Here is a 23,149-nt window from a genome sequence, read left to right as displayed (position 1 = left end):
CATAGAAAATAATTGTCTAGTTGCCCCGTAGCCTGTAGTCTTACGATGGGGAAAAGTAACTGTAGGTTTGCATTTCTGTGGTCCTTGTTTTTTTGTGTTTTTTTTTTTTTCTCTGCTGGAGATAGGCGTTCGGGAGGATGGATATGAAACACCTAGAATGTTTGATAGACTGGAATGGAAATTTCTCGGGAGATGAGGCCAGGAGGGTGCCTGCCGTCTGACACTCTGAAAACTAATCCAATTTCTCTCTTTTCCACACCCCCCTCTCCCTTTTTTCCTTCCTGGGGATGTGTTGCCAACCGTAGGCACCCAAGTGGATGAGGGGGTCCGCTCGGCCAGCAAGCGTATCGTGGCACCCCCTGGAGGCCGCTCTAACATCACGTCCCTGAGTTAAGCGACCCCTCCCCAAAGAGAGGGGCGGAAGCAAGAAGAGATTTTCTTGAAGCCAAAATGGTACACCAATATTTAAGAAGGAAAGCGAATCCAAACAGTTGCGATCTAAAGAATCAATAAGCCTCAAGCCTTATGTTTCTCCAATGCTACACTCGCTTGCCTAGCTTTACGAATATTGCTTTGTTTTCTGTTTATGCATAGCCTTGATTTGTTTGACCCCCTCCCCCCATTTCCATGCATGCAATCAGACAGGCTACTAAGGTAAAAGCGTCTGCTATATAGTGTTGAGCGCGTGTGTAGTGCTGCATTTTATGACAAGGGGACAGACAAAGCTGGGATGTCAGGAAAATCAACAAAAGGGACGTGGGTATTGGTGGTGAGGGGGTGGTGGGAGCCCAGAGTAAGGCGGAAGGCTCCGAGGGGCTGGGGTAGGGTGTGTACGGGGAGGCGGGCGGGTGGGTGAGCATAAGGGGGCTTGTGTGTTGTGTTGAAGCACGTTTATTTCCATGGATGATGGCTACTTGGGGCCGCCGCCCCTTCCTCACGGTCTCCAGGGGTCTGCGGAGAAGGCAGGCAGTCTTCAGGTTCCAGACTTTGTCACATCCCCTCCTAGATTTTATTCCTTTGAACATTTTATTAAAACACCAAAACCCAAACCATCACCTTCACCTGCTCGATCATGCCAGTGTTTCGTAGGGCCTCTTTCTCAGTGTTGCTTTCAAATTCTCCTCTTTCCTGGGCCGGGAAGGAAGAGAGGAGGAAACCCTCCTCCCTCTCTGTCCTGCCTGCCTCTCTGGTGCTCTTTAAAAGGCAGCAGCTGGGAGCACACGCAGGCCCTCGGGGCGGGGCAGCCGCGCTCACATGCCTTCCTCTAAACGCGTGTTGGAGATCATCACCTCACGTGCTCGGGGCCTTGCCCACCCGGGAGAGCAGCGTGCATCCGGCATCCTGAGTTAGGACAAGCCGAGGGGGACCCCCAGGAAGGGCTGCTCTTGCTGGCGGTGAGTGGCCGAGTCTTTCCATCTCGAGTTCCAGGCACATCTGTGATTGGATAGGATTTGGGGTTTGAAAATGTATGTGCTTAGGTGTTCTAGGAGTTTCGCTGTGAACAGGTGGTCTCGGTTGAGGTGGGAGCCAAGCAAGGATTTGGGAAAGCCAGTCTGTGAGGCTGGGGCGGGGGGCACATTCTGGGACCATGGGTCTGCTTTTCAGCCCTCAACTGTCTGCCCTTCCTTCAGCACATCCTCTGGGGGAGCTTTTGGTGTCTTCCTGCAGCCCCCAGGGTGGTGGAAGTGACGTGCAGCCTTGTGGGGTGTGGCACATAACAAAGTGGAGCTCAGTGTCCATCTCCCCATCCTGCCGCTTCTGAAAGTTCAATGTGAGCCAGATGAGGATCTGTAGAGCTAGGGGGGCCGGGGGCAGAGAGAACATAGTCGCCCTGGGATCAGATACCTGTGCTTGTGGGATGCAGCTGGCAGGACCCCCTAAGCCTGCGTACTAGGGACTTGAAAGAAAAAGAGCGGGCCTCGGACACCTTTCAGGTGCTCAGGTTGAAGCTGCTTCTCTGATGGCACTTCTCTAGCTGAAGACCAGAGAGAGGGGAACAGTGTGGCTAAAAAGGGATTTGGAAAGAGCCAGCGAGGAGGATGTCCCCCAGCCAGCTAAGCACTGTTCTGGTCGTGAGAATGATCGCTGCTCCTCATAATAGGGAAGCATGCTATTCTAAGGCTTGTTCATGGTGCCTTTATTTTAAAGGAAACTTAAGGTGGGGGAGCACGTAGCTCTTGATTTGTGACTCATAGATTTGCTGGCCTGTCGCAGAACTCAGAATGAATGACGGGTTTGCAGGCAGAGGGAGATTGTCCGACCCGAAGCAAGTACACGAAATACCTCCGGGCCTCCGGGCCGGGCTGTTCTGCGGGGCGTGTTGCAGTACCAGCCACAGCCACCGGGTGGAGGGAAGAAATCAACTAGAGGGTGCGTCCTCTTGTGGACCCTGGGCTCCTGGTACCCAGAGTCCAGCTCCTCCCTCCATGACCTCTCTGTGCCATGACAATAAATCTTTCGTGGCCAGGCTGGTCAGCTGCACTGCACCGGGGCTGCTGAACGCAGCGTTCATTCCCCCCGAACTGGATAGCCTACACAAGCTCTCCACGCTAACGCCCTCATGATGTGCAACAAGGTTTGGGAAAGCCCTTTCTTCACTGACTAGAAGTAATTTCCCAAGCACAGAGATTCCTAAGAATTTCAAGAAAAATCCCTCTCTTTCCTTGACTTTGGTTTCTCGTACCTTGTTACTGGAGTTAAAGTTTATATTCGAATGTGTCCTGTTCCACAAGGCACACATCAAAGAGCCCTCCCTACACACGGGGTTTAGGAAGAGAATCATGATGCAAGCCACAGCTCTCTCGGATTCACGGCATCTCATCCAAGTGTGGGAGGGCATGCTGGACCTTCATCTCCTGCCCAAGCTTTCTTTGGCCCTCTCATCTCTTGGCCTGGCCCTCCTCTGAGGGTCCCCCAGCTGTCCCCCACCTTCTCATTATTCCTTACCCAGATAGCAGTCCACTGGGGTTCGCTCTGGGAGGGCCATAATCTTGGGTAGTTGAGAAGGTATTCGTGGAATTGTTAGACCAGCCAACCTCACCCCGTAGAGGTATTTCTCCTATTTCTATGTTTTCTAAAAACGGCAGTGTTGGAGTCCTCCCAAAAATGGGGTTTCTTCAGAGACCGGTCACCCTTTGGCCTTTTTCTTCACACCTACACCCAGAGAGTCATGCTCTGCTGCAAAGGCCTTACTTGCACTCACCCTGAGAAGCCCTTCCCCACAGGGTGGATGAGCCCCGACTTTGGTTCTAGCCACAAGCTTCCCAGGCCTTCCCCCGCCTGGAAAAATCCAGCTGGAGTCCCAGATATATACCCATGGGCTGTCCCAGGCAGCCAGCATTCATTGTAAAAGTTCCCTCTTTGGAAAACGGTGTGTGGGTGTTCCGTTCTGTGTCCGGTGAATATGAACAGACCGTAAATCTCCCTGTGATCTGTGGTAGCTGTGAGGCAGCTCTGGAACGTGAAGAGCTGTTTGGTTTGAACCGTGAAGAAAACTGTGTTTTGAGTTTAGCTGAGATTAAGGAAAAGTTCATCAAGTGACTGTTAATGTACACCTGGTTATTAAAATAACTATGAAATTACGGATGTTGTCACTAGCCTTCTTCTGTGCGCGGCGTGCCATTTCACCTGCGGTATTAAAATTGCACAATAAGATGGACGTGGTTAATGTGGGGGGCAGATATGATGAGAACAAGAGGTTTCCTGACGACATTTGGGGGATTTCTGTCGTCTTGGTTGAGGTGGAGTTTTTGTCTGGGCCATAGAGTTAGATGATCATTATTGGAACTTAGCATGACCAAAGTTTTTCCTGGGGATCCTCTCATGTAAAACATGTCACCGTTTGAGGTAGAGTCTGGGTGAGTCCAGTATAGATACTGAAAGGGTTTCTTTCTTTTGTTTGTTTTTTGTCATCACTGACCAAGGCAGCAGCTGCGCACTGCTTAGGATTAGAGTGGGTTTAAAGGGCCTGGGCAAAGCTTAGGCTCAACTGAATTCATGTTGCAGGATTTAGAAGAGATGAAACAGTTTTTTAAAAATGTTAGGGGCAGCCTGGGTGGCTTAGTGGTTTGGTGCCGCCTGCAGCCCAGGATGTGATCCTGGAGACCCGGGATCGAGTCCCACATTGGGCTCCCTGCATGGAGCCTGCTTCTCCCTCTGCCTGTGTCTGTGCACCTCTCTCTCTCTCTCTCTGTGCATGTCTCACATGAATAAATAAATAAAATCTTTAAAAAATGTTAGGGAAGGGGATCCCTGGGTGACTCAGTGGTTTAGCACCGCCTTCAGCCCAGGGCGTGATCCTGGGGTCCTGGGATCGAGTCCCATGTCGGGCTCCCTCCACGGAGACTGCTTCTCCCTCTGCTTGTGTCTGTCTGTCTCTATCTCTCATGAATAAATAAATAAATGATCTTTAAAAAAATGTTAGGGAAATAGACATAGTGACTTTCACACCTCTCTGGGCTAGAGCTGTTTGGGGCTGAGTCACATCTGACCAGTGGGGGGATGAGAGTACTGCACAGGCATAAAAAGGTCTCTCTGGTATCAAAGAACTTTCTGGAATCAGCTGTGCTACCATCAAGCCATCATAAAAGGGACACCAGCTACGAGCAGGAAGGGGGCGATGGAAGGGCCAAAGCAATCCACAAAAAAATGAGGTCATGTACTTAAGGCTGGCGCTCTTCAGAATCAGGAGTTGTAGGTCTTACCGTGTGCTCAGTTGGCTACAGAGAACAAAACAGGGCACTCGGCATGCAGGGCTTGAGAGCCCGCATGATTTGCAAGAGCCTGTGGATTTCACAAGCCCGGGGAACCAGCTGGTCTACTGGCTGCTAAGCTTCTGTGGGCCTAAGAGGAAGCTGCTTCCAGCGACAAGGATCCAGAGCTGCCTGTGACCCTCGTGTCCCAGGTTTGAAACATCCACCTGCTGTTCTGGTGTATGGAGTGGGACAGGACGAAGATGCTGCAGGGTAGTAAGTCACAGTGCTGAAGAAAAGAGGTGCATGGGCTGTCATGGACAAGGTCAGAGTGAAGGGCAAAATCTGGAATTCTAGGCTGTGCTCCATTAGGTGTGAGTGCTACAGGGGTCAGGCTTCTAGTTTTTGTATTTGTGGATCATTTAAAGTGTGCTGCACTCCACTGTTCTAGAACATCATCTGTAATACCAGCTTGTCACTGGTCCAGGGTGGTCCCCACAGTGGGAAATGGAAAGAGGAACAGGTGACTTTGGGCACCCACAACCCAACCTCTAGGAAAAACAGTTACACCCACAGCAGACAAAGGAGGATCAGTGGCTCACTGTCTGCAGAAGACATTTTAATACACCGAGGCACATTTACATCAACAGAAGCACGCGTTTGCCACCCAAGGGCTGCCTGTGCGCAACAGCACAGAGGACTGAAGTTTGGATTTCGAACATCAGTGTTTAACCTCAGTCAGACACGCTGAGCTTAGAAGAGAGAGCGATCATGGGCAGACAGTGGGAAACAAGATGTGTAGACAACGCAGGCACCACTGGCTACCGACACCACCACCGTGTTCTGCATGCCTTTTCGTTCAGCCGGTGAGTTTAAGCCTTAGCGTTGCTGCGTCATCAAAAGCAGCAGCGCTGGCTCCTGCCAGCTATATTAGCATTCCTTTTCTCCCTAGCTGTTTGTCCAGTCTAGAAAAGCTATGATGAGCTCAAGTCTAGTCCTTTCTGGTTAAAACTTGCCTATCACAAGAAGCTGAACTACTAATTAATGACCGTAAATTAATTTAGCAGTGCTTCGAGCTGCTTGACATTCGTCCCTGCCCTAGCAATGACCTCCGGCCAAAACCAGTGCTGCCATCGAGATGTGTTAGCTATTAGCAGAGTATTTACTTCCGTGGAGTTTGGGTTGTGGGCAGGGTTTCAGGGCTTGGTTCCTCCCACACACAGCCCACCGCCACCACTACAGGTCACTGAATGCAAGGGGGTGGGTGGCCCTGCTGCAGAGTAAGAGTGTTATAACCAGAGGCTTTTGGTCTTCAACACCTGCTCCGATTTCTCAGATGCTGCCCCCAGGTAAGGGAGGAAGCAGTTAGAAGATGGTGGGAATACCACACAAAGGGCTGCAGTAGTCAGCTTGTTTTCTTAAATTCTTAGCCTTGGTTGTCACAAATCTAGATGAGACATGGTCCAGCTGGTTAGGGTAGTAACATTTGACCCAGTTATGTTAGTAACATTTGATTCCAGTTATGGAATAAAACCAAAGACTCTGATATCAACATCTAGCAATCATGGTACAGATTTAGGTGTCCTGGTTTTTGGAAAACTGTCCTAATGTTTAAAACGTGTGGCGGTGGGAGATGCTTATAATCTATTGTTCCATACTCTAGATGCAATGCTTTTTCGTTTCTAACTGGAAACACATTGTGGGTCTGTAACCTGATTAGGACTGACAATCCATCTTACTGCTCTGAGGCTGTGCTCTCTAGTCGGTGTGTCCACTGCTCCTGAATGTCCACAGAGGTGCTTCAGGCACAACGGCAACTCACTGGAAATATGAACTAGGGGTTCAAACTACAGAGCTGGTATTGGGTTCCTATCCTGTTACAAATTGTACAGATGTGCAATGGTTGGCTCCCTTCCCAATGGAGAGCCTAGATCCTGTTGCTCTGCAGTGTTTCCCAAAGTCTTTCCTCCGGGATGATACGTACAAGGTCACAGCAAGAGGAGGAACCAGGCGACTGATGATCTGATCTCAGCAGGTGAACTATGTCCACAGGACAGAAGACTTGAGTCAAAACACATGAAGGAATGCAAGTTGGTAAACATGCCAGTGGCCCCTGACACTCTGCGATTACCAACTGGAAAAGAACCTGGTCACCTTCCACTTGCTCTTTTCATATATAATTAGAAATTGAGTCAGGCCCAGTGCGTAGTTTATAGCATCTGGAGAAAAGCAAAATAGCACAGGCAAGTAATATGTGGGAAATGTAGAAAAAAGAGAATCAAACAGAACGGAAGAGCTGGCTTTAATTCTTAACAAAAATATGGTTGCTCTTAAAGTAGAGAGGCACTGTTCACAGCTCTGGCAGAAATTCTGGGCCTGCTAACTCACTGAGGAGGAAATCCTGAATTCCAAGTTAAAAGCCAGCATTGGCTTCCTACCCACGTGTAATTGCCTGAGAGTGGCTTCCCTCCTGGATGTCTGGTGCAGCAGATGCAGGATCTGTTACTTCTGCCCATTTTTCTCTGTCTGGTTTTCCCTGTTGCCTGCTTACTGCCATCCTGGCAAGGCCCTCACTATAAGTAAGGACAAGGTTTAGATGATCTGAGGAGCCAAGAGGTTAAAACAGCCCCCGACCCCCAGCCTGTTCGCTTGTTGACTCTACTCCGTGGCATCTGTGAGTTGCCGGAGCTCATTCCTCTGCAAGGATCTTCTGTGTATCAGGAGAGTGGAGCTAAGTCATATGCGTATCTCCCTTAGGTGAATTTAACTTTGTGTTAGGCAAATAAATAAAAATATACGAAGCAAAAGACTGAGACATCAATAATATTGTAAATAGGCAATTTTGCCCACCATTCTTGTAGTTGAGTGGTGCCTTCAGTTCATTTCCGTGACCTTAGACTTCTCAAATGTGGGAGCATCCCACAGTTATGTTATTCCAGGCTACAAAGGCATGTATAATTGGTTCCACGTTTTGGTTCATCTGATACTGGCTGAAAATGGGACCAAAAACAAAAGACAAAACCAAAACAAACCCCCAAATGGTGATCTGTTTCATTCCTGAAAGGTGGCTCACTGCACTGGGCTTCACTAAGAGAAGATACGTACCACAGTGTGGGTAATTTAAGGGATTTTCCAAGTGTAAATTTTACTATCTTCCAAATTCACCTCCCATTCTATTTAGACTGTAACCTCTGCATAGAAAAGGTGTAGCAGTACTGTGCTACGAAGTGGACATGGTCTCAACGTGACCGTGATCGTATTATTTTCTGATCCTCTCCAGACACAGGTCTCTGATAAGAGGACAATTAGCCTCAAGGAACATACTTCCTAGAAGAACGTGAGCAGTATGCTAATAACTGCTTCACAACTGACTTGTCGGGGGGGGGGGGGGAACCCTGATTTGAAGCAATTGTCCATTACCATGGTGTAAATATTGCCAATATTTACTGCTCATCACCAATCTCAGCTGCCCAGCTTCACATCACTGTCTGGGGTGATGGGAAAGATGTGCTCCCAAGGCTCTTGCTAGCTGACGCACGCTGATACCGTGTGCTGACTCCAGAATACCACTGGAAGGCCTCATAAATCTGTGTCACCCCTAATTTCCCGTTCATTTCTCCCTGATTGAATTCCTTCTCTCTCTTCAATAAGATGTGGGGATCCTGACCTCTCTGTGAACTTCCCTGGCTCTGAAGAGCCTCACTCAATCACCCACCTACCAGTGTCCATTTGCCCACGTGTCACAGTGTAGTTAGGAGGGGTGGAAAAAGAAATCTGCATCTAAATATTCCTTTTAAAATCAAGATAAAGGCTGTGTCGAATAACAGAATGGTAGCAGGAAAAAGGTAGCACAGAGCTCCTCTAGTATAACCCTCTCATTTTAGATGAATAAACTGTGAAGCAGCGACCGTGGGGAAGTGACTTGCTGGAGGCCACGTGGTTAATTAGTGGTGAAAGTAGGTCCCAGGTGCCTGGGACTCTGTCTCCATCCTGCTGCCTCCTCCCAAAGGCATTCATACACATTTTCTAAGGTGTGTGTGGTGTGGAGAGGTGAGAACTACTGTCAACAATTCCTGGCTGAAGTGGCAGGAAGTGTCCCAAGCAGAAGAGGGGGAGGACTTCACTCATTATTCTGGCCGTTCTTTTCTTGTGGGTCTTTGGTTTGTTCCAGAGCTAGGTTAGCTGGTCTTTTAGTAAAGTCCCTTTTTACTCTAAAAAGAAAAAAAGGAAAGAAAAAACAACACCAGGGCTTATTGTTAAAAAGACAAATGATTTTAAGCTTTGAAGTGATAGAATTAAGCCCAACAACTGAGAAAGGGGCGGGAGTCCAGGAAACCATCTTTAATGTGTCACTGATTTTAAGTGTTTGAGTCTCCTTCCTCTGCCCTTCCTTGAAACGGAAACTTGATGCTAAGCTAATTCACGTATTGCAGGTTTTGAAATCTCAGACAGAAAAAGAAAAAAAAAAGGGCTGAATTTTCCAATTTTCCCCATTACGGATATGTATATATCATTTTTGATATTAGAAAAAATTTAAAAATGTTAATCTCTGAAGGCTCTGCCAGTAAAGTCTGGCTCAAACATTCCATCGTTTGCTGGGCTACTGTTGAACCAGGGCTTACTTACTTTTCTCTGTTGAAAATGATGAACTCCTTCTGGACAGACTCCAGATGCTCTTGGAGAAGGCACGTCTTCCAGGGGAACAGGTGGGGGTGGGGGGGGGGGAGAGAGATGCGGTTAGCAGACCGGTGGGGACCCTCGGACATTCAGCAACCTACTGTCTGTTCACTGATGGGCTCAGATCTAAGAAGCACCAGTTGATCTTCACAATGGACACTGGAAATGTGTGGCAGGAGGCCCCAATTAGAGTAAGAGGGGAACAAATAAGAAACCACAAGAGGATAAAATATGTCACCTCTGCTCCCCACAATGAGGAAGGCTTGGGTTATGATGTCTTCCAGCCACTCAGCCCATGAAGAAACAACGGCCTAAAGGTGTGTGGGGGTGAGGGTTTATTGAGCTGGTTACCTACTGGGTAGTCATCTCCTGGCCCTCCTGTGAATGGTTTGGGGGCTCTCCTTGGGCCTAATTGGGGCCTCTCCTTGGTCCTAATTTGGGGCTCTCCTTGGGCCTTGAGCTCTGGTGGAACATTCCCCTCAATGACTGTATGGGGTTGATTAACTGTACCTCAGGCGCAGTGAGCAGGATCTTCTGCATTTGTGGCTTTCTCACAGACCCTGCTTTGACTCTACTGTCCAGCTTTCACCATCTCTCTTGACTCCCCCATCATAATGGGAAAATTTAACCTCAAAGCAGTGATAATCACCAGGCCTGGGCCAGTGTCAGACCCAGGTCATGTTTTACAAGTCTGCGACTTGTGTAAATACTTCCAAATGACTTCTGATGAAAAAGTATGGCCCGAGGAAAAGATATTTATTCATTCGTTAAAAAAAAAAAAAATCTAGGAATTGGGAAATAGTAGGTCTTCAAGTACTGAAGAGATTTCTTTCCTGAGTGAATGTTTAGGTGATACAAGAGGCAAATAAAAAGGAGAGGACATTTCAGAGGAGCGGGGAGGGAGCAAAACAAAAGAGAGAAACAGGACTCTGCTACACTTACTCTTATTCTCAGAATGGGGTATTTGTAACCCTCAGGATTTCTAGTATCAGTCACGGGGGACATGAAACTATGGGATAAATATAATCCGATTGAGCTTCTTGACAGCAGCTTTACCAAGATTTTTATTTAAAACATTTATGTATTTATATAGATAAAAAATATAATATATATAAAATATATAGCTTATACACTGGGTTCTTAGAAATATCTTTATCAGAAGTGTTGTTTTCCCCCTAGTTTTACTGAGATATAATTGGTATTCAGCCCTGTATAAGTTCAAGGTGTACAGCATAATGACTTGATTTTCATATATTGCGAAATAATTACCATGACAGGGTCAGTTAACACCTATTGTCATATGGATTAAAAAAGAAAAAAGAAAAAAATGGTTTTTCCTTTTGGTGAGAACTCCTAGGATTTACTGTCTCAACACCTTTCTGTAGATCATACAGCCATCATGTTGGACTTTTACATCCCTGGTACTTATTTATCTCTGAAAGTTTGTACCTTTTGACCATCTGCCTCCAATTACTCAAACCCCACCCAACCCCACCCCCCGCCTCTGGTTACCCCAAATGTGATCTCTTTTTCTATGGGTTTGTTGCTTGGTTTGATTCCACACATAATTGAGATCCCACAGTATTTGTCATTCTGTCGGACTTATTTCACTTAGCATGACACCCTCACGGTCCATCCATGTTGTTGCAAATGGCAAGATTTCCTTCTTTTTAAAGGAATATTAGTTATTCCTCTGTGTGTGTGTGTGTGTGTGTAAGTGAGCAAACCACAACTTCATCCATCCATCCATCGATGTTTCCATGCCTTGGCTATTGTAAATAATGCTGCAGGGAACATAGAAGGGCAGATATCCCGTCAACACGGTAATTTTATTTCTTTTCAATATATCCCCAGAAGTGGAATTGCTGAATCATATGGTAGTTTTAGATTTAATTTTTGGAGGAACCTCCATAATGCTTACCATAGTGGCTGTACCAATTTACATTTCCACCAATAGTGTATAAAGGTTCATTTTTCTCCACATCCTTGACAAAATTTGGCATTTCTTGTCTTTTTGATGATGGCTGTTCTCTCAGGTGTGTGGTGATAATCTTATTGTGGTTTTGATTTGCATTTCTCTGATGTTTAATAATGTTGAGCACCTTTTTGTGTACTTTTTAGCCTTCATATATCTTCTTTGGGAAGATGTCTATTCAGATCCTTTGCCCATTTATTGATTGGATTATTTGGGGTCTGTTTGGATTTTTGTTTTTGTTTTTGTTTTGTTTTGCTTTTGAGTTGTATGAGTTTCATACATTTTGGATAACAACACCTTATCAGATACATGATTTGCAAATATTTTTTTCCATTTTATAAGTTGTCTTTTTATTGAAGCAGTCCTACTTGTTTTTTTTTTCTTTTAAATTTTGTTCATAGTGTTTTAGGCGTTATATCCAAAAAGTCATTGCCAAGGACATTGTCAAGGAGCTTTGTTCCTACCTTTTCTTCTAGGAGTTTTATGGTTTCTAGCATTACGTTTAAGTCTTTAATCCATTTTGAGTTAATTAGAGGGAGTTAATTTTTGTAAGATATAGGGGTCTAGTTTCATTTTTTTTTACATGTGAATGTCCAATTTTCCCAGCACCATTTATTGAGGAGACTGTCTTTTCTCCATTGAATATTCTTGGCTTCCTTGTCAAGTATTGGTTGATGGTACTTGTATGGGTTTATTTCTGGACCCTTCATTCTATTCCCTTGATCTATGTGTCTGTATAGCTTGAAAAAAGGACATATGATGCTTCCTGCTTTGTCCTTGTTTCTCAAGATTGCTTTGCCTATTTGGGGTCTTTGGTGGTGCCATATAGATATTATGATTTCTTTTGTTCTTCTTCTGTAAAAATCTCATTGGAATTTTGATAGGGATTGCACTGAATCTATAGATAGATGGCTTTGAGTAATCAGACATTTTAGCAATATTAATTCTTCCATTCCATGAATACAGGATTTATTTCCATTTATATATGTTGTCTTTCATTTCTTTCATCATTGTTTTGTCTTTCATCCTGTTTTTCAGGACAAATGTCTTTTACTTCCTTGGTTAAATTCATTCCTAAGTATTTTATTGTTTTTTGATGCTTTTGTAAGTGGGATTTTTTTCAGATAACTCATTGTTAGAATATAGAAATGCTACTATATGATAATTTTGTATCCTGCAATTTTACTGACTTCATTGATTAGATCCAACAGTTTTTTAGCGAAGTCTTTAGGATTTTCTATATTTAAAATCATGTCATCTTCAAATAAGCAATTTTACTTCTTCCTTTCCAATTTTGATGCCTTTTATATCTTTTTTGTTGCTTGATTGCTCTGACTAGGACTTCAGTGCTATGCTGAATAGAAGTGATGAGAATGGGGACCCATGACTTGTTCCTGATCTTAGAAGAAAAGCTTTCAGTATTTCATCACTCAGTATGATATTAGTTGTGGGCTTGATATATATGGACTTTATTAAGTTGAGATATGTTCCTTCTATATCTAATTTCTTATGACTTCTTTTCATGCTGGATGTTGAATTTTGTCAAATGCTTTTTCTATGTCTCTTGAGATGATATGATTTTTCTCTTTCACTTCTGTCAATGTGATCTATCGTGTTCATTGATTTGCATATGTTGAGCCATCTCCATACACATTCCAGGGATATATCCTACTTGACCATAGTGAATGATCCTTTTAACGTACTGCTGAATTTGGTTTGCTAGTATTTTATTGAGAGTTTTTGCATCTGTATTCCTCAGGATATTGACCTGGAGTTTCCTTTGCTTTTCCTGTCTTTTTCTGGCATTGGTATCAGGGTAATGCTAAGCTCATAAAATGAGTTTGGGGGTGTCCCCTCCTTTTTGATTGTTTTGGAAGAGTTTGAGAAGAAATAGTGTTTATTCTTCTCTAAATGTATGGGAAAACTCACTATGGTTTCACTGGTGGACTTTTCTTCATTGGGAGATTTTTGACTACTGAATCAAATTCCTTACTAGTAATTGGTCTTTTCAGATCTTTAATTTTTTCCTGATTCAGAATTGGTAGGTTGTATGTTACTAAGAATTTTTCTTAGTAAAAAAACACCCCATCTTTTCTAGGTTGTCCAGTTTGTTTGTATATAGTTGTTCACAGTGGTTTCTTAAGTTCCTTAGCATTTCTGTGCTATCAGCTGTAATGTCTCCTCTGTCATTTATATTTTATTGATTTGGGTCCTCTCTCTTTTTTCCTTGGTTAATTGAACTAAAGGTTTTTTTCTTTTTTTTAGTATAGTTCACAAGGTGTTTTTATTTTAACATTTGATGTATTACATAAAATATAAATATATATACATAAAAGATTATACAATATTTTTACATATATAATATTTTATGTTTATATATGTATATATGTTTATGTATTATATATCATATATTAACAAAACATATAAACATACACAAAATTTTGTATTATAAAATATATGTAAAAATACTGTGTAATATATTTATATACATGTTTATATATGCTATAAACATATATGTTTATATAAAATATATATAAACACACATAAACACATATAAAGCTATAGATACATATATGGACATTTGAAATGTTACTTAAAATATAACATGAGAAATATTTAAAATATTAACACTTAAAATATGTTTAACATTAAAAATCAAGATTATAATAAACTAAAATACAGAAATGCATGTGAATTTGTTTCTCTATCACCTAATCCTGTGTTACCTAAAGATATCAAATAGATACTCAGGGAGGAGTTTGTGATATGGCACTGTCAACCCCATGAGTTCCACCCCTGGTCCTTGAAGTGTTCACATTCAACATGTTTTCTTTCCTTTACTTTAGATGAAAAAGTTTTAAGAAGTTTAGTGACATGGATAAGTCAACAACAGTAGCCAAAAAGAAAAGATGAAGGAAAGGAGCAGGAGGCAAGGAGTATGGAGGGATGAATGGGTCTTATCTGACTGAGAAGGAAAGGATTGGTTAGAACTCTTTGAACCTAATTCTCAGGGATGAGCAGAGCAAACAGCTATTGCTATTCCTATTTTTTTTATATATAAGGGAATAAATGCTTACAAAGGATACATGAGTTAATGTTTAAATCATTACGTTTATGGCGCCTGGGTGGCTCCGCGGTTGACCGTCTGCCTTTGGCCCAGCGTGTGATCCTGGGGTGCCGGGATGGAGTCTCTCATAGGGCTTCCTGCAGGGAGCCTACTTCTCCCTCTGCCTCTCTCTCTGTGTGTCTCTCATGAATAAATAAATAAATAAAATCTTTAAAAAAATCATTACATTTAAAAGAATCATATAGGTATTTGGTAAGTAACCAGAACACACACTGCCTCATTTGGTCATGACAGGAAGTATTCACAAGAGATGATAGCTCTCACTGGAGGGAGAGGACATGTACTCTCTAATAGATTGTTTTCTTAAAGATTTTACTTATTTATTCATGGGAGACACAGAGAGGCAGCGACACAGGCAGAGGGAGAAGCAGGCTCCCTTCAGGGAGCCCGATAGGGCACTCGATCCCAGGACTCCGGGATCACGCCCTGAACCAAGGGCAGACGCTCAATCACTAAGCTACCCCGGTGCCCCTCTCTAACAGATTTTAAATACTCTATCAAAGATCAACTTACCAGTATGCTAGTTGTATTAGCGTTGACTGTTCAACATGTAGAAACCATCATGCAGATAGTTACACACCCCACATTCCATCTTCTTAACAAGATCATTCTACCTCTTTCTTATGTTTATTATAAGTTTAGAGCATTTCAAGCATGCCCCTTTCTGCTCAGTACTCACTAATGCAATTCGTTTCTTAGTCTAGAAACACACAGACCTTCTTAACGGTGGGTTAAAAAAGTCTACATGATTACCAGATGAAAAGAAGAGAATGTTCCCTCTCTCTTACAGCTACAGATAAGAAATCTTCATCATTAAGACAAAACAAAAACAACATAAAAAACTGATTCTGGCAGATATTCCTAAGAAAGTCTCTTGGAGGACTTTTGGACTTCAGAGGTTGTTAATAAGCCCTGTGAAAATAAATTCTGTCCTTCTAGTGTGTCTATGATATCAAGTGGATCTCTTCCTTAATAAGCTATGGGCCTGGTGATAGGCCCACATTTATATCCCTTCCCCTTAAGATGTAAATATCTACATAGATTACCTTTACAAGTTGAGAAGTCACCTAAGGCATGACTCCCCTCACCTCTTTTCCTGCACGAAAAAGTTAAAAAACAAAAACAAAGCATCTCTACTAGAGCTACACATATTTATGTAAGTATATGCAGAAATATATGTGTATGTGCCAAATATATATTCTATAAATATCAAATATATAAAATAAGATATATGAAAAATATTATAAGAGGTTTTATTTTTCCATACACAAAATTGGCACTGTAGGGCTTTCCCCATTAATAAAGCTTTTTAGTATATACTTATATGCCCACAGAATAAATATATTTTGTAAATTATCTTTCTTGCCCTAGTATCTCTTAAAACAATTTTTTAAGAGAGTAAGTGAGGAGTGGGTGGGGCAGAGGGAGAAGGAAAGAGAGAATCTAAAGCAGACTTCACATCCAGAGTGGAGCCTGATGTGGGGCTTGATCTCTCAACCCTGAGATCATGACCTGAGCTGAAATCAAGAGTTGAATGCTTAATTGACTGAACCTCCAGACACCCCTCTTAAAACAATTTAACCAAAACAAACTGACCAGATAAAACACAGGTAAGTAGGTTTGTAGGATATTTAAAGTACATCTTTAAATGAAAATGATGGCTCTATTAATACAATTAATTGGGCTAAAAAATTATATTGAAAACTGCCATTTTAATGAAATGCAAAATAAGAAAGGAGATGAAATGTGGAGAAGGAGAAGATAAGCCAATGGGTTTATCTTGCACAAAAAAATTTGTGCAAATTTTTTTCCAAGCTGGAAACAGGGTTTAAAGATTGAAGGAGTTGTAGGAGACTCTGCATTATCACTAAAATGATCACACTTGGATTATTGATATCTTTTCCAGGTTTGTGGCTCGATTAGAATTTTCTTGTCAATACTTGCATCTTTTCTAATATGGTGCCTAAGCAGTGATGAATCAGATCCCAGAGCAGCATGGTGACTCTTAGCTACAGTGGGACAGAACTGGAGGCTAAGATACAACTAACAACATATCTTAGTTGTAACTAAGATACAACTAGCATCAATAATAGTGGCTATTATTGATACTCTTGTTAGAGTTGGCTAGAAGAATAGGATGCCTTGGGGTGTGTCTCTGGATGAAGGGGCAGAGGATGGGCAGTGGAACAGGCCTCTTGAACACAGCATGGGTGGGTATTTCCTACTATTGGCAACCATCTGCCATTTAATTTCTTTTGAAATAATGAAGGCATTTCTATACTCTCCGGATATACCACTCCTGAAATGGCCTTATCCTTTGTTTTCTGCATGGCCACCTCTATTCAATCTAGAGGAACCAGATCAAATGTTTCCTCTTCTGGAAATCCTGTCCTGGACCCTCTCTCAGGACCAACGAATAATTCCCAGAGCACTTTGTACTCTAAGGGCAGCAATGACTAGCAAGTTGGAGACATTTCCTGACATAGCCACCACTTTATAATCGTGTATTGAATAAATGAACAATAAATGAATGAACATGGTAATACCATAATGAGTTGCCAAGATTGATCCTCACATTTTAAAAACCTTGATGTCAAAGAGTAGATAAGAGTACCGTTTTGAGGTTCACGAGCTTCCTAATTCTTCTTTGGGGGAATACTAACCTTTATTTTGAAGCAAAATAATTTTTATTTTTAAACCTAGGGTACCAGATTTAGAGGAACTAGAACAGAATTATTAGAGCAGGCAGTTCCAGGCTCTCATCAACAGAAACAAAAAACAAGCAGAAACTGTCGGAGCTAACTTTGTCAGAATGCTGGAAAGCAGTCAAAGGTTTTTTAACAACCAAGGAAACACTAAATCAAGAAAAAAAGCAACTTAAAAAATGCTCCTGGGGTTCAAGGAAATCTCTGTCAAAATATTAGCTAAACACAAGCTAACATAACAGGAACTGCAGGGATGACACATGACAAGGAATACAGTGTTTGCAAAAGTAGTTTGTCAAAGTTACTTTAAAAAAGACAAGTACTGCCTTCAACAATTAAAAAAGAGCAAACCCTACAAAAGGAGAGAATCTGATTTCTAGATTTACTGCATTATAATATTCAAATGTCAAGTTTTCAACAACAAAATCACAAGGCCCATTCAAAGGAATTACCCCTAAGGATGCCCAAACGTTGGATTTACTAAACAGAGACTCTATTATTATTATTAATTTTAAAGATTCTATTTATTTGTTCACAATAGAGAGAGAGAGAGGGAGGCAGAGACACAGGCAGAGGGAGAAGCAGGCTCCATGCAGGGAGCCCGACGTGGGACTCGATCCCAGGACTCCAGGATCGCTCCCTTGGCCAAAGGCAGGGGCCAAACCACTGAGCCACCCAGGGATCCCCTATTTTTTTTAAAGATTTATTTATTTACCTTAGAGTGAGAGAGCTGAGCAGGAGGGGCAGAGGGAGAGGGAGAATCTCCAGCAGACCCCAATGCAGAGCTCAATCTCACAACCCTGAGATCACGACCTGAGCGGAAACCAAGAGTTGGACACTTAACTGATTGAGCCACCCGGGTACCCTGAAACAGAGACGTTAAAATAACTATCCTAAATATGCTAAAAAATGTAAAAGAAACCGTGGAAGGAAACCATATGTTAGGGTATAAAACAGTCTCAATACATTTTGAAAGATTAAAACCATGCAAATTATCTTCTCTGACCACAACAGAATGAAGCTAGAAATCAACAACAGAAGGAAAATTGGAAAATTCACAAATATGTGAAAATTAAATAACAAACTCTTCACCATTGTGTCAAAACTATCACCAGAACTTCAAGATAAATAAACAAAAAAACCCAACCTACTAAAACTTAGGGGATGCAGGGAAGGCAGTAATCAGAGAGAATTTTAGCTGTAAACGTCTACCTTAGAAAGGAATATCCCAAATCAATAACCTAACTTCATACCTTGAAGACTTAGAAAAAGAAAAGCAGACTAAACCCAAAGCTAGCAGAAGGAAGAGAATAATAAAGATGAGAGCAGAGACAAATGAAATAGAGAAGAGAAAAACAACAGACATAATCGCACCAAAAGCTGGTTCTTTGAAAAGATGAACAAGACTGACAAATGTTTAGCCATATGTAAGGAAAAAAAAGAAAAGATGCAAATAACTAAAATCATAAATCAAAGTGGAGACATGACTTTCAACCTTACCTTATAGAAATAGAAAAACAGGGTGAACAACTGTATATCAACAATAAGATCTAGATGCAATGAACAACTTTCTAGAAAAAGAAATGATTATGCTGACTTCAGAAGAAATATAAAATCTCAACAGACTTGTAACAAGTAAAGAGTAATCTACAAGTAAAAATCTGTAAGAAGAAACATTCCAACAAAGGAAAGTCCAGGACCAGATGACTTCAGCAGTAAATTCTACCAAACGTTTAAAAAAGAGATAACACCAATCTTTCTCAAAATCATTCGGGGGGAAAAAAAAACAGAAGAGGAGGGAACACTTTCTAACTCATTCTATGGCCCAGCTTCACCCCAATACCAAAACACCTAAAGACATCAAAAGAGAAGAAAATTACAGGACAATGCTCATTATGAATGTAGAAGAATCTTCGACAACATCCTAGCAAACCAAGTCCAACAGCATATTAAAAGATTATGCACAATGAAAAAGTGGGATTTATCCCAGGAGTGTGAGAATGATTCAACATAAGAAAACCAGCCAACATCACACATCACATTAATAGAACTAAGAAAAGGAAAATGTGCAAGATTATCTCATTTGACTCAGAAAAGGCATTTGGCAAAATTCAAAACCCTTCATGATGAAAACACTAAAAAGCCGAGAAATATAAATGGTACTTCTTCAATAAGATAAAAGGCCTTTATAAAAAAACTCACAGTTAAAAAAACTCACAGCTAACACAATACTTAATGGGAAAAGGTATTTCCCCTAAGATCGGAAAAAAGGCAAAGACGTTTGCTTTTACTATTGTTATCAACAGTGCACTGGAATTTCTAGCCAGAGCAGTCACGGAAAGAAACAAATTAAAGGCATCTACAATGTAAAGATAGGAGTAAAATTATACTTATATGCAGATGACATGGTCTTATATATAGAAAAATCCCAGAGAATCCACAAGGAAGCTGTAGAGCTAATAGAGCTAATAGATGAGCTCAGCAAAGTTGCAGCATACAGAATCAGCAGAGAAAAATTGGTTCTGTTTCTACACACTAGGTCTTAACAATCCACTAAAAAGAAAAATAATAATTCCATTTCCATAGTTTCTGAAAGAATAAAATACGTAAGAATAAGTTAAACCAAGGAGGTGAAAAATCTGTACTCTCAAAAGAACAGAACATTGCTGAGAGAAATTAAAGATAAATGGGGTTTGGGGTAACAAATAATTTTGGAATTGAATAGCGGTGGTGGCTGTATAACATCGTGAATATACTTCATGCCACTGAATTGTACGCTTAAAAATGGTTAAAGTGGGAAATTTTGTGTTCTATATACTGTACCTAAATAAAATTTTTTTTACCTCAATAAAATTTTAAAAACAAAACAAAAAGGTCAAGCAATGTACACTTCCTGATTAGAGATGGAAGGGCCTGTTTTTATCATTGGCAAAGCCACTTCCCTGGTAAATGATCCTGAGGTTGATAGGAGGCCTGGAAGAAAGGGGGAAGCAGTGGGTGATGGTAGAAAATGCTAGAGTCTGTACTGCTGGTAAGTGGTTCGTGGCCTTTCACATCAGGAGGGAGGCTTCCTGGGGCCCGGTGTTGGGAAAGAAGTAGGGCAGGAGTGGACCCCAGGAAGATGCTGGTGGGGCAACATGACTTTGTAACTCTCGGCAGAGCGATGCCTAATTTTCCCTGTCTGGTTACAAGATTTCCTTTCCTTCCAATATGCTGAACCTCTTGTTTATGAGCCTCTACTGTATTCAGGCACTTGTTGGGGTTCCATGAAGATACTGGTGGGTAAGACCTGGTCTTCCCCCACAAGGAGCCTTCGTTTTAGTGGGATAGGAAAAGAAGTGCAAACACATAAATATGTGTAAATTATGTTAATATCATGAAGGCATTAAAAATTGAGGCTGAGAAAGTGTGCAGGAGCGAAGGGACCTTCTCTTCAGCAAATGGCATTTAAGGTGTAAAGGATGACAGGAAAGCCCCTGTGTGAAGACCTGAGAGTGGAACATAGAAGAAAAAGGGAAGAGCCAGGGTCCTAAAGAAAAGTGAAGCCTATAGGCCTTGAGGGTCAGGTGGTTAGAGGATTTTGAGTGAGGGCAAGGATGATCCAGCACGAGGATGGCTGGGGAGAGGGACACGGACCAGGTAGAGGGTGGTGGGCCCGGTAGGAAGTCATTCACAAATCACCGTCATCACCGAAACTTTAGAACATTTATAATAAAGATGAGCTCTTGGTCTTGGCTACGTTCTGGGGCCTGTTCGCCGAGGAGCCCATGTGGGCAAGCGCTACAGGTGCAAAGCAAGAGCAAGTCTGGAGGAGCCAGTGGGTTCCGACGCGCAGAACTGACCGTGAGGAGGCTGAAGGGAGAAGCCACAGGCGCGGTGAGGGGTGGGGAGGGGTGTCTGTGCCACAGCGCAGCACCCCTTGGAAGGTGGTAGAAAGTACTCGAGGGCGGGCCGCTGGCAAGGGGCCCCTTCTATGACCAACGTGGGGAAACTGTGAAAGTACAGTGTTCCTGGAGGACTAGAGAAATGAGGGATATCGAGCATGTTTGTTTGTTTGCAGAGCTACCAGGTTGGTGTGTCTTCCGGGAAATTGTACAATTTGAAGTGAGAGCTGGAGGGGGGCACTAGCTGCATGGAGTTGGCGGCAGAGCGAGGGGTCCGCAGTGAAGGGTCATGGCTCTGCTGTGGACCCAGAGCTGCCTGGGTGCTCAGCGACTGTGCACACACAGAAGGGTGTGGGGTGCTGAGGGGTCCTCCCCCCAGAAGCTCCCAGGCCTGGGCCTGGGCCTGGGCCTGTCATCAGGAGGAGGCCCACGCCCGCTCACCTGAGAGGAATCACATTTCCTCATCTCCTTCTCCTTCTTCGCCAGACGCTTCTTTTTCTTGTGAAGAGGCTTGGACTCCAGAATCATTTCTTCGAGTTCAAAGGTGGGGTCGCAATTCAGCCTGCCTTTCTGCAAGAAAGACCGGTTGGCTCAGTCCTCGCATGTGGGGTCACTCTACAAATGCCCCGGAATCCCACCTATTTGGACAGAGCGGCCTGCACAGGGGCTGCGCTTCCTCCCCTGAGAGGACTGGCGGCCGTGCTGGCTTTCAGGCTCCTTTATTTTATTTTATTTTATTTTATTTTATTTTATTTTATTTTATTTTATTATTTTTTACTTTTTTAAAGTTGGTATTCAACTTACCAACATATAGCATATCACCCAGTGCTCATCCTGTCAAGTGCCCCCCTCAGGGCCCGTCACCCAGTCACCCTGTCCCCCCACCCACCCCCCTTTCCACTACCCCTTGTGCATTTCCCAGAGTTAGGAGTCTCTCATGTTCTGTCTCTGTCTCTGATATTTCCCACTCGTTTTTTCTCCTTTCCCCTTTATTCCCCTTCACTATTTTTTATATTCCCCAAATGAATGAGACCATATAATGTTTGTCCTTCTCCTATTGACTTACTTCACTCAGCATCATACCCTCCAGTTCCATCCACGTCAAAGCAGATGGTGGGTATTTGTCATATCTAATGTCTGAGTAAAGCCATCAGTGTGATAGATCACATCAACAAGAGAAAAAACAAGAACCATATGATCCTCTCAATAGATGCAGAGAAAGCATTTGACAAAACACAGCATCCATTCCTGATCAAAACTCTTCAGAGTGTAGGGATAGAGGGAACATTCCTCGACATCTTAAAAGCCATCTATGAAAAGCCCACAGCAAATATAATTCTCAATGGGGAAGCACTGGGAGCCTTTCCTCTAAGATCAGGAACAAGACAGGGATGTCCACTCTCACCACTGCTATTCAACATAGTACTGGAAGTCCTAGCCGCAGCAATCGGGCAGCAAAAAGAAATAAAAGGCATTCAAATTGGCAAAGAAGAAGTCAAACTCTCCCTCTTCGCCGATGACATGATACTCTACATAGACAACCCAAAAGCCTCCACCCCACGATTGCTAGAACTCATACAGCAATTTGGTAGCGTGGCAGGATACAAAATCAATGCCCAGAAGTCAGTGGCATTTCTCTACACTAACAATGACACTGAAGAAAGAGAAATTAAGGAGTCAATCCCATTTACAATTGCACCCAAAAGCATAAGAGATCTAGGAATACACCTAACCAAAGAGGTAAACGATCTATACCCTAAAAACTACAGGACACTTCTGAAAGAAATTGGGGAAGACACAAAGAGTTGGCTCCTCGATTTTAAATGTCGTTTCCTTCCTAAAGGCCCCGTGAGCCCTCTGAGGGAAAGGAAATCGCGTTCTAGTTACTCTCCTAAGGTGGGAACTGGCGCTCGGTTTCCCAGGTAGTTCTCAGGTGCGTCTGGCGGACAGGTAGAGGGAATCCCCCAGCCCCGCACCCCCGGCCCACCTCTGAGGAACCTGTGTCTGCCACAGGCTCCCGGAGCATCCGGAGGGGCCCTAGAGCCCACGTCCGCCAGGCGTCTCCCTCCGTTTGCACGGGCAGGATCACA

At 42.9% G+C, this 23,149-nt stretch overlaps 2 protein-coding genes across 9 annotated transcripts in view; one reads left to right on the top strand and one right to left on the bottom strand.

Annotated features, from left to right (window-relative positions):
* Nucleotides 1-3,581, top strand: part of DPYSL3 (dihydropyrimidinase like 3) — a 119,617-nt gene extending 116,036 nt beyond the window's left edge. For 4 of the 6 annotated variants that reach the window (XM_038530547.1, XM_038530550.1, XM_038530552.1 and 1 more), the window contains exon 14: nt 306-3,581. In XM_038530547.1, coding sequence (XP_038386475.1) covers nt 306-394 — 89 coding nt within the window. In that variant the 3' untranslated portion in view covers nt 395-3,581. The remainder of the gene's footprint in view (nt 1-305) is intronic. The other 2 variants (XM_038530548.1, XM_038530549.1) reach the window with 1 other exon arrangement.
* Nucleotides 3,582-5,281: 1,700 nt separating this feature from the next.
* STK32A (serine/threonine kinase 32A) overlaps nt 5,282-23,149 on the bottom strand; it is a 131,070-nt gene continuing 113,202 nt past the window's right edge. For 2 of the 3 annotated variants that reach the window (XM_038530544.1, XM_038530545.1), the window contains 3 exons: nt 21,501-21,629; nt 9,318-9,382; nt 5,282-8,902 (listed from right to left, as the gene is read on the bottom strand). In XM_038530544.1, the coding sequence (XP_038386472.1) occupies nt 8,812-8,902; nt 9,318-9,382; nt 21,501-21,629 (285 nt within the window). In that variant the 3' untranslated portion in view covers nt 5,282-8,811. Of the gene's footprint in view, nt 8,903-9,317; nt 9,383-17,950; nt 21,028-21,500; nt 21,630-23,149 lie in introns of those variants that run through there. The other variant, XM_038530546.1, reaches the window with a different exon arrangement.

This window comes from Canis lupus, chromosome 2, assembly GCF_011100685.1.
Source record: "Canis lupus familiaris isolate Mischka breed German Shepherd chromosome 2, alternate assembly UU_Cfam_GSD_1.0, whole genome shotgun sequence".
Classification (NCBI taxonomy): domain Eukaryota; kingdom Metazoa; phylum Chordata; class Mammalia; order Carnivora; family Canidae; genus Canis; species Canis lupus.
Note: the sequence above shows the minus strand (reverse complement) of the source record. Positions and strands in the feature narration are given on the sequence as shown.